General features: G+C 42.7%; 1 protein-coding gene across 5 annotated transcripts in view; it reads left to right on the forward strand.

Moving 5' to 3' along the window:
• TPD52 (tumor protein D52) overlaps positions 1-12006 on the forward strand; it is a 118257-nt gene that overhangs the window by 87661 nt on the left and 18590 nt on the right. For all 5 annotated transcript variants that reach the window (XM_056110499.1, XM_056110506.1, XM_056110514.1 and 2 more), the window contains exons 2-3: positions 3000-3115; positions 10919-11067. In XM_056110499.1, coding sequence (XP_055966474.1) covers positions 3000-3115; positions 10919-11067 — 265 coding nt within the window. The remainder of the gene's footprint in view (positions 1-2999; positions 3116-10918; positions 11068-12006) is intronic.

Raw genomic sequence — 12006 nt, forward strand, 5'->3', positions numbered from 1 at the left:
ACTTTCAAAATACTGTCTATTAAAAAGCACACAAGAAAGCAAACTCCGGATTACAAAACTGTGACTGACGCAGGGCTGGAAGTGGAGGTAGGAGGAAGAGGTGCATTGGGGTGACCCAGGGACATTGGTCAAGACTCTTAGACACCGATGGTGAGATGGGGCAGCTTTGCACATTAAAGCCATAAATGTTGACACTGTTGTAAATATGGAACCCATGCCATAATTGTGTTTTAAAAGCATGAAATAATATTTGTTACTTAACACATGGTTTATCTTCTGACTTTTTTTGGGGGTGGGGTTGGAAGAGGGGTGGTCTGTTTTACTTGGACAACTTCTTTGAGAGTTTTGAGCCGCAAAGCATAAAAAAACTGTTATGGTTCTTATAATGCCAGTCATGATTGCTCTGTGTGTGCTGTTCTGTACTCTTGTCTAATGATCCTTCACCTAATCTGCAAGTGTGCCAAGATTGCAAGCACAGGGGACCCCTCTTGATGGTTTCTGACTGTGTGTGGACACCTCGTCCACAGGTTGAGCTGAGTGGATTTGGAGTAAGAGGTGCCCGTGCAAGACAGTGGGTCCCTGTAGCCCATATAAACTCTGTCTTGCAGCCAGGAGGCATCCGGGAGGGGACTCAGAGCTGGGGAGTGATGGGACCGGGCTTCCATCATACCGCATCACCTGTGCGGTCTGTTGAACTGTGTTTCAGTGGAGCCCATCAGAAACGATCGTTTCATTGAACGTTGCCTCCTCTCTCCGCTCCCTGTTTTAGAGGCCAGACAGTAATGCTTGCTGCTCTGCCTTATAGCTTTTGAACGTGTGCGTTGCTGTTTGTCTTGGCCAGTTTTGTCACCACCTTTCAGTGAGGGACTGTTTTGGTGCTAGGAGACGAGTGATTCCTTGCCATTGCCAATGATTCACGACCACTACACAGTTACTATCCAGCATGCCTTGGAGCAGAGGTCTTTGGACCTTTTACGGATGCGTTCCTTCTGTCATTGATTTGCAGAACTTCTCTTCGGTTTGCTAAAGTGCTAGCTGCTTAATGAATCTTGTGGTGATTCTCTGTTCTTCCTCTCCTTGGGCTAAGTCTGTCCTCACTGCCTGGTACCTTATGTGGGCAGGACAGGGTGCCACATGGCTGCTGCAACTGCACCACATGTCAGTCATGGTGGGGAGGTGGGAAGCAGGGGCCTGTGGATGGGGGAAAGAGCAGGAAGAGAGGCAAACCTTCCCCTCTGTAGAAACTGGTTGCCCGGGAGACTCGGAAAGCCCAGAGCTGCAGCCTGGAGGCAGATGGGCAGACCTGTGTGCGCTGAACAGCTGGAAAGCACAGCCTAAGGGTGTCGGAATTGAAGGGCACTCAGAATCTCCAAAACCAGAATAAGTAATCATACAGCAGTCTTAGAAATGAAAGTAATCTGTGATGGACCAAATAGCAGACATTTAAAGACGAGCTCAGTAGTACAGCTATAGAAACACATGCCATTCTGGAACCAGTGTTGAAAGGCAAAACCAGTAATAATGAGGCTAGTAAAAAATTGATACTGTCTTCATCATTAACTTTTTTCTATGTTAAAAATACTGAATTAAACTGTTATTTGCGTGGTAATTTTTGGCCTGTCTCAAGTTTATACCCAATGCTTGGAGGGCTCACTAGTCTTGTTTTACTTATTATTTTTTTTCCAGTTTTGGGGGGTCATATTTAGTTGTGCTCAGGGATTAATCCCAGATGAATGTTCAGGAGGTCACTCCTGGTGGTGTTTAGGGGACCATGCAGTGTTGGGCATTTTACCTGGGAATTCTACATGTGTTCCAACCATTTGTTCATCTCCGTGGCCCGTTAATCTTGCTTCGTCCTTGTGCGTGCTTACATGACCAGAGAAAGGGCAGAGTTGCTGAGGGGTCACTACATCCCTGGTCACTCTCTAGAAATACTAAATTCTTCCCGATCGACTGGGGTCATTGGACTGCATTCCACATTATGAATATGGTGAAATTGCTCCCCATGTGGAAAATCTTCGAATGTTAATTATTTCCTTGAATGTGCACAAGTCAATGTTTTTGGTTTTGTTTTGCTAGGGGGACATACCCGGGAGTGCTCAGGGGTCATTCGTAGTGGAGTTCAGGGAAGCGTGAGGTACTGGGAATCAAACTCACACATGCAAAGTTTGTGCTCGCTTATCCAGTGATCTTTCTGGCTCTCCTGTGAGGATGTTTGAGAGTATATGCATCAGAAGGGATGTTCTGAAAGCCACAAGAAGGTGTTTTTGGTCTCCACTCACTAATGGAAATAAAGAAGGCCGGAGAGATCTTAAAGTGGCTAAGGCTCTTACCTTGTGTGCGGTAGACTCGAGTCTGATCCCTCACCCTGACATGGCCCTCGGAGCCCCTCCAGGAGTGATCTCTGAGTGCGGAATTATGAATAAGCTCTGAGCAGGGCCAAGTGTGGCCAAGAGAGAAAAAAAGAAAAGAAATAGAGTAACATTCTCTAGGCATTTTTGTTGAGCATTCTACTTCAAATACAGGTAATCTGCACTAACCAATATCTGGAGCCTTAGCAAGGTCCTGTTCTTGGCTTTTTAACTTCTTCGCTTCACAGTAACTATATTGCTACTGAGAGATAAACAGGCCGAGGGAACATTGTGGTTTCTAAATTCATCTTTTGGTCATTTGTTGGAATGACCTGGAACTGGGTCATCTGGATGGTACAGAAAAATAATGGGCACATCTGATGAAGTTCAGGGAGCAGGGGGCAGGGGAGGAATTGCACTTGGGGCTGACGGGAGAGGACATTGGGTAAGGCGCTTGCCTTGCATGAGGCAGCCTGACCCTGCACTGTATGGTTCCCAAGCATCACTGAATTATCGCTGAGCTTAGAACTAGGAGTAGACCCTAAGCGTAGTCCGTTGTGGCTCCCCAACAAAAAATAACAAAAGAATTGCAATTCCACACCCACAGACCTCTTACTTGATAACTTATACTTTTTTCCCCCCAACAAGGTCTGCTGAGAACAGATTCGGTACCTGAGGAAGGAGAAGATGCTGTTGCAACCATCAATACGACAGAGGCCCTAACAGAGGAGGAGCAAGAGAAGCTGAGAAGAGAACTTGCAAAGGTAGGGTTTGCGGCGGTGGGGAACTTTGCATGGTCTTTTTCTTTTTTGGGGGGCACTTATTTTGTCATCTGTTTTTCTGATACACACTGAAGTATCTTACAGACAATTCGGGGAAGAGAAAGCAATGTGTGTTGTCTTGTTACTAGAGGTGTTGAATTGGAGAGAGGTGATGGAAGAGGGTGATGCCGCTGGCTTTTATGCCATTCAGTTTTGTGTGGGTTGATGGATCTGAGAAGTAGGGTGGCTCAGGGTTCTACCCACGAAGGTCTCCTGTGGGGTTTCCTTGGATGCTCTTAGCTTTGCTCCTGCATCAGTTATTGATCTACCTTTGGCTCTGTGATAGCTCCATTCAACCTTCTTCTCCTCTCCATTTTTTCATGTACAATGTACGTTTAGCATATTCACAGCTGTGCGATTATCACCTCTGTCTAGTTCTAAAACATTTTCCTCCCGCTCCGTAATTTTTAGCTGGCTCTCCCCACTCCTGCCCCTTCAAATCTTTTGTCTTTGTGGATTTACCTGTTCTGGGTATTTCATATAAATGACCTTTTGGATCTGACTTCTTTCATTCAGTGTAATGTTTTGAGGTTCATCATTCTTGCAGCATGTATTGGTACTGCACTCTGTGTGTGTGTGTGTGTGTGTGTGTGTGTGTGTGTGTGTGTAATAATAATCCAGTATATGTACTACCATGTTTTATTTTTCTCTTCATTCATTTAGTTATTGTTGATACTGAGCTAAAGAAAATTTATGTAAAAATACTTTTTTGAATACCGATTTTCAATTCCTTTAGGTGTGTGCATAGGTGTGTGAATTTTTGAGTCATGTTGTAAGTCCATACAGCTGTTTGTGGGGACAACTAAACTGTTTCACATGTACATCACTTTACATCTTCAGTAACTTCTCTACATCCTTGATCCATGATTTTTTTTAAACACAGCCATCCTAGTGATGATGAAGTTATATCTCATTGTAGTCTTGATATTTATTTCACTCACAACTAATGATACTGATTGTGTGCTTATTAGCAACTGAAATACTTTTTTGAAGTGTAATTTCAAATCCTTGGTCCAGCTTTTAAAAATAGTTTTAAGGGGCTGGAGCTATAGCACAGCAGGTAAGGCGTTTGCCTTGCAAACTGCCGACCTGGGCTCGATTCCCAGTATCTCATATGGTCCCCTGAGCACCGCCAGGAGTGATTCCTGAGTGCAGAGCGAGGAGTAACCCCCTGAGCATTGCCAGGTGTGACCCAAAAAGCAAAATAAATAAATCTATAAAAATAGTTTTAAATGTTAACTTTAAATGTTTAATGTTTAATGTTAAATGTTTAATGTCAAATGTTAGTTTTAAATGTTTAAATTCAGATAAATTTTTTTTTTGCATTCTGATGCAGAACTTTATCAGGTACATGATTAGCAACATTTTTCTCATTCCATACATTATATTCAGTTTTCATAAACAAAAACAAAAACAAAAACAAACACTGTCCTCCTGTTTGTTGTTCATCGATTTGCTCATGGGCCGAGTAACATCTCCATTTTGAGACTTGTTGTTACTGTATTTGGCATATCGAATACATCACGGGTAGCTTGCCAGGCTCTGCCGTGCGGGCGAGATACTCTCGGTAGCTTGCCGGGCTCTCCGAGAGGGGCTGAGGAATAGAACCCGGCTCAGCCGGGCTGGCTGCACGCAAGGCAAACACCCTACGGCTGTGCTATAATACCTTAAAACAAAGAAGTTAAATTTTGATGAAATCCAATTGACTATTAGAGTTGTTTGTGCTTTTGTCATATCCATTATTAAGACACATTATTTTATTATTATTATTATTATTTTTCTTTTTGGGTCACACCCGGCGATGCTCAGGGGTTACTCCTGACTCTGCACTCAGGAATCACTCCTGGCAGTGCTCAGGGGACCATATAGGATGCTGGGAATCAAACCCCGGTCTGCCGCGTGCAAGGCAAATGCACTACCCGCCCTGCTATGGCTCCAGCCCCATTAAGATACATTATTGAGGATTTACCTCTGTGTTTTTTTTCCTTAAGATTTGTAATCCCATATGAATTTTGAGATTTACTTTTCCAGCCTTGAAAGTTTGTCATCGGGATTTTGAATCTATGGATCAATTTAGTAGAGAATTGCTATCTAAGTAATATTGCCTTCTAATCCATGAATATGGGGCATTTTTCTTTCATTTTGATATTCTTTAATGGTAAGCAGCATTTCGTTGTTTTCCATGTTGAAGCTATATCTGTTTAGTTAACTTTATTTTAGGTATCTTATTATCTTCTGATGTAATTATAGTGAATTTTATTAACTTCCTTTCAGATTATTATATGGAAAGAAAAATTATTTTTGCATATTGATGTTATTGGTCTTATTAGCTCTAAGAAAATGTTTCACGTACAAGATCTTGTCCTCTACCATGAAAAGTACTTGTACTGCTTCTTTTCTTTTTATATGCCTTTAGTTCATTCCTTTTTAAATTTATGGGTTCTGGTTGAAACATCTAGTGCAAAACCGAATAGCAGTGGTGAAAGGGTACATTCCTGCTTGTTCTTAATCTTAGGTGGAAGACTTTCAGTTTTCACCATTTTAACAATCTTTATTTTCCATTTTCATAAATACTTATGCATACTGGGGAAATTTTCTTCTATTTCTAGTTTGTCCAGTGATGATTTTTTAAAAAATAATGAATGGATGTTGGGTTTTGTCTGTTTTCTGCATCTGATGATCAATTTTTTCTTAAATAAATGATGTAATACGTTGATTTTCATGTGTTGAACTATTCTTTATTTCCAGGGTAAGTTTCGTGGCATGTAAACCTGTGATTATGGTGACAGATTCATTTTGCTTAGAGTATCTTACTGAATTATTTTCTATCTGTACTTGAGACTGAACTGCTTTTTTTTTTTTTTTTTTTTTTGGCTTTTTGGGTCACACCCAGCGATGCACCTGGCTCTTTACTCAGGAATTACTCCTGGTGGTGCTCGGGGATCATATGGGATGCTGGGAATTGAACCCGGGTTGGCCGTGTGCAAGGCAAACGCCTACCCGTTGTGCTATCGCTCCAGCCCCCTCATTGGCTTTTGTATCAGGGTAATAGTAATCTCTAGGAATGAGTTATGAAGTTTCCCATTCTTTCTTCTTTCATGGTATCAATTATTAAATTGGTTAGAATTTGCCACTGAATCCTTCTTATCTTAGGCTGTTATTTGTTGTGAGATTTTTGATTACTCAGTGTGAAAGTTTTAGGTTGTCTAAAGATTAAAAATTTTTTATGGGGGTCATATTCAATGATACCGGGGGAATTGGGGTTACTGCCAGTGATGTTCAGCCTGGCAGTGGGTGCTTAGGGGCCATCAAAGATATGCCAGCTGATGCTGATGGAGGGACCACATGGTCCCATGGATCATTCTTGCACATGCTAGGTATGCGCTCTACTACTTCTGCTATTGCCTCAGCCCTGTTTCCAGATTTAAAAAAATGCACACATTGCTCTAACATCATTCTAAAACGGCATTAGAATTCATATCTTTATCTTTTTTCTATTTCATGAGCTATTTTTCATGCCAATAAAGAAGTTTTATATAATCTCATTTTTTTGGTTTTCTGCCTTGGATCCACACCTTGTGCTACTCAGGGCTGACTCCTGGTTCTGTGCTCAGGAATATTTCAGATAGGGGAACCATATGGGATGCTAGGATTGAGCCTGGGTTTGCTGCATGCAAGGCAAGTGCCCTACCCACTCGACTATCATGTCAGCTTTTAGATGACAAATGATTTTACATATATCAAAGTTACCATTTTATAGCATACAACTTAATGGTTAATACTTATTCTAAAAGTTGTGCAACTATCACTACTATTTCATTTATTTATTTATTTGTTTTCTGGATCACACCCGGTGATGCACAGGGGTTACTCCTGGCTCTGCACTCAGGAATCACTCCTGGCGGTGCTCAGGGGGACCATATGGGATGCTGGGAATCGAACCTGGGTCGACTGCGTGCAAGGCAAACGCCCTACCTGCTGTGCTATCTCTCCAGCCCCATCACTACTATTTAATACTCAAACTTTTCTCCCTTCTAAAAGTAACCCAGTTCCCTTTGGTTTCCTATCTTATCTCTTCCCCAAACCCTTGCAACCACTAGTTGTTGTCTCTCTAGATTCTATAGATTCCGAGTATCTCAGATAATTGGAAGCAGACATGTAGTGTTTTATAACTGACCACATCTGTTATACTTTTTTAAGTTTCGCCCTATGTTATAGTTAATATCTGGTCTTTATTCTTTATGACTGAATAATATTCCATTGTGCAAATATACCCTGTGTTTTGTTTATCTATGCAGAGGGTGATTAAACAATTGAGTTGTTTCAACTTAGGGGCTATTATAAAAATGCTTCTATGGTCATGCATGTAATTTTCAATTCTTTTGTTAAATATGTAGGTGTGGAATTTCTGGATCATATGGTAATTATGTGTTTAGCTTTTTGAGAAATTGCCAAACTGTCTTGCTACCAAGTTTCCATTATTGCCAACAGCATATAAAGTCTTCAATTTCTCTTCAGTCTGGCCAATGTTTGCTTTTGTCTGTATGCTTAATTCTAGCCATGCTTTTGGGAGTGAGAGAATGTTTTCTTTTTTTTTTTTTTTTTTTTTGGCCACACCCAGCAGTACCCAGGGTTTATTCCTGGCTCTGCATGCTCAGGTTTTAGTCCTGGTGGGCTCTGCGACCATACCAGGTTCCTGGGATCCAACCTAGGTCAGCTGCATGCAAGGCAAGTGTTCAACCTACTGTATTATCTCTCTGGACCCATTCTTTGCTTTTCTCTAGCAGGTGATATTGGCCATCATTTCCTAGAATTTATCTCCTTTGCTGATGTGTCTATTTAAATTCTTCATTTTTTATTTATCCTATTTTATTTTATTTTTTTCTTTTTTAATTCCCAGCATCCCCCTCTCAGAGAACCCGGCAAGCTACTGAGAGTATCTCGCCCACATGGCAGAGCCTGGCAAGCTACCAGTGACGTATTCGATATGCCAAACACAGTAACAACAAAGTCTCAAATGGAGACGTTACTGGGCCGGCTTGAGCAAATCGATAAACAACGGGAGGACAGTGACAGTGACATGGGTCACACCCGGTGATGCACAGGGGTCACTCCTGGCTCTGCACTCAGGAATTACCCCTGGCGGTGCTCAGGGGCCATATGGGATTCTGGGAATTGAACCCAGGTCAGTCGTGTGCAAGGCAAACGCCCTACCCTCTGTGCTATCGCTGCAGCCCCTAAATTTTTCATTTTTGATTGGATTCTTTGTCTTAAAAGAATTGTTAAGTGTTCTTTTTTTTTCTTTTGGATACTATACCCTTCTCAGATATGTAACTTGCAATTATTTCCTCATTATGTCAGTTTGTTCCATTCATTATGGTGTTTTGAATCAAAGCAGTTTTGAATTTGATGATGCCAGTGTATCTTCCCTTTGATTCCTTGTGTTTTGGGTATCAATCTAAGCAACCAAGATTATGGAGGTTCACTCCTGTGTTTTCTTTTGAGCTTTGTGTTTTTAGCTCTTAAATTTGGATCTGAGTTTAATTTATTTCTTTGGCATGCCATGGATCAAACCCAGAGCTTCACCCAAACTCCACAAGTACTCTGTTGCTAGGCTACATCCTTAGCCCATTTTAAATTTGTTTTGTTCTGGTTTTGGGCCACAGTGAGTGGTGCTTAAGGCGTACTCGTGGCTCTGTGCTCAGGGACCATATGCAATGCCCGTGATTAACCTGGGTCAGCCACATGCAAGACAAGTACTTAACCCCTTTATTATTACAAATTGTTATTAATGGTCTAATTTAGGACTCCAGTTTTATTCTTTTGTGTATGGTCATCAGTTGTTCCAACACCATTTGCAGGGGAAAATAGTATTCTTTCCTACTGAATTATCTTTGCACTATTGTTGAAAACAGCACATATAAAGTATGGATTAGAAGTATAGGAATTTATTTCTGAAGTCTGTATTTTTGTTTTAGGAAAGGGTTCTAAATGTTTGTGTTACTAACAAGCCTGCTTTAGGGATATAGTTTTCAATTTTCTGGTTCAAAAAATTTACTTTCAGGGACTGGAGAGATAGCTCAGTGAGTAAGGCATTTTTGCCTTGCGTGCAGCTGGCCAGGGTTCAAGCACTCAGCACCCCAAACCCCAGCAGGAGTGATTTCCGAGTGCAAACCAGTAGTAAACCCCAAGAACTGCTGGGTGTGACCCAAAACTCTTTTTTTTTTTTTTTGCTTTTTGGGTCACATACCTGGCAATGCACAGGGGTTACTCCTGGCTCTGCACTCAGGAATTACCCCTGGTGGTGCTCATATGGGATGATGGGAATCGAACCCGGTCGGCCGTGTGCAAGGCAAATGCCTTAGCCGCTGTGACCCCAAAACTTTAAAAGTTCCTTCCACACTGTGTTTCTGAGTCTTCCCTTTTCCTTGTGCTTTCCTGGCTTTGCATTTTCACTGTAATTTTGCTTTTCTTTTTTCCATGTTTGTGCTTGTTGGTTTTTAAGTCTTTATAGTTAAGAACGTCTCATTATCCCATACTGTCTTTCCTGTACATTTGGACCTCTTTATCTATCTTTCCAGCCTCAGCTTCTAAGGTTCTGTCCTTTTCTCAGAGTAGGTCTGAGAGAGAGAGAGAGAGAGAGAGAGAGAGAGAGAGAGAGAGAGAGAGAGAGAGAGAGAGAGATGCTAGTTAGTTGAGCATCTTTTCACGGCAGAGACATCACTAGGTGTTGGCACCTCTGCTGATGGTGGGTGTTAACAGGTGGGTCAGGCCTACCTCTCACCAGCCAGCTGATGCTGGTCAATCACCACCAGGGCGGGAGGGTCCACCTGGGACTTCTGCTGGGCTGTCTGGGGGTGACAGACTGACATAGTTGTGACTTTTGAAACTGAGAAAATATGCAAGAAGGTTGGAGTTGGATTTGTCTGGGTCGTGCATTATTTTTTTTAAAGCAGGGGGTAGAAATTAATTTGCTTATTACCCAAATATGAGTTCTTGGTAGCATACAAATCCAAATCTCTCCTGAAAGTCATGGGCCCTGAGGTCAGGGGATTGGATGGTAGAGTTATGGGTAGAGAATCTACGTAGAGGTCTGTGCCTCAGTTTCCATCAGAGATCTGAGTGAGGATGTCTGGGGAGATGGGTGGGGAGGCTGAGGCAACTCACGATGGAAATATAAGGAAGAGAATGGGAAGCAGGATAGGAGAGATCATTATAGAGCTGGCTTATTTTATGGTATATACATTGTTTTTTCTTGTTTCTCTTAGGGAAGTGGGCTTGTTGGACCCCACGTGGGTGGTACTCAGAGCTTACTCCTGGCTCTGCACTCAGGGATCACTCCTGGCAGTAATCAGGGGATCGTACAGAGTCCTGGTCCTGGGGTTAACCACTCTGCTATCTCTCTTGCTCTGTGTTGTTTCAAAAGAGAGATTTAAAAAAAAAAAGAAGAAGAAGAAGAATCAAGGGGCTGGAGCGATAGCACAGCGGGTAGGGCGTTTGCCTTGCACGTAGCCAAACCCAGGTTCAACCCCCAGTTTCCCATATGGTCCCCCGAGCACCATCAGGAGTAATTCCTGAGTGCAGAGCCAGGAGTTACCCCTGTACATTGCCGGGTGTGACCCAAAAAGAAAAAAAAAAGAAAAATCAAAATAATGTTTTTTTCAATGCCACTGGAACTTTAGACACTGTGGAATCTTCGTATATTCCGTGCCTTGCTGAGTCCTTCCCTGTTTCCCTTCCTCCTAGGTCGAGGAGGAAATCCAGACTCTGTCGCAAGTGTTGGCAGCAAAAGAGAAGCATCTCGCGGAGCTCAAGCGGAAACTGGGCATCAATTCTCTACAGGAATTCAAACAGAACCTTGCCAGAGGGTGGCAGGATGTTACAGCGACGTCAGCGTATGTGTCTTAACTTTTTTTTTTCCTGGAAAATGTGAAAGGCTTTTGGGGAGGGGACTTTTTGCTCTGTCTCTTTGGGCTACACATGCCCCCTCCTCTGGCTTCTCAGGTGGGCCAGAGTCTTTCCTGACTTTGGTCTTCCTGTTCTAAGGCATCGATAGAAATAAGCCTGAGTTGTGTGTGGAGAAAAAATAAAATGTGATCTCTCCAAATGCCTATTATCTATTACTGTACCACCTTATCACAGTCATCCCATTGTTCATCGATTTGCTCAAGCAGGCAACAGTTATGTCTCCATTCGTCCCAGCCCTGAGATTTTAGCAGTCTCTCCTTACTCGTCTTTCCCAACGCTGCCGTATTGGAGGCTTTTTTAGGGTCAGGGGAATGAGACCCGTTATTGTTACTGTTTTTTGGCATATCGAATATGCCACAGGGAGCTTACGGCCCACATATGTGCTACTCAGTTTCCAGAATGTCCTAGTCAGGAGTCGGTTAGGTAAGCAGCTCAAATAAGTCTTTTATTTTTATTTTCATTGTTTTTCAGGGCATGGGGGGGGGTGCATTTCAAGCATATTTGAAACACATCCTCCATAAGAGAAAAGAGAGGTGGGAAAGGGGAGGAGACAGAGGAGAGAGAGAGAAGAGAGTGAGGGGAGGATTGGAGAGAGAAGAGAGAGGAAAGGAGAGAGGAGAGAATGCTTGATAGAAGAGCTAGCCTGATCTCGGCCATCTGTGGCTCGGCCGGGCAGGGCTGTGTGTGCGGCCTGTGATTCCAGGGTCCACACAAGCAAGCCGTGTGCTCTTATCACTGAAGTCACATCCCTGGTGCCCAGAGCCATGTGCTAGTGGCAGAGATATCTGATCTTTGATCATCTCCATGTTCCATGTTTGTTTTGGCTTTGGTGCTTGCAGACCGTGCCGGCGGGAATTGAACCCAGG

The sequence above is a fragment of the Sorex fumeus genome, unplaced genomic scaffold, assembly GCF_029834395.1.
Source record: "Sorex fumeus unplaced genomic scaffold, SorFum_2.1 ptg000002l, whole genome shotgun sequence".
Lineage (NCBI taxonomy): Eukaryota > Metazoa > Chordata > Mammalia > Eulipotyphla > Soricidae > Sorex > Sorex fumeus.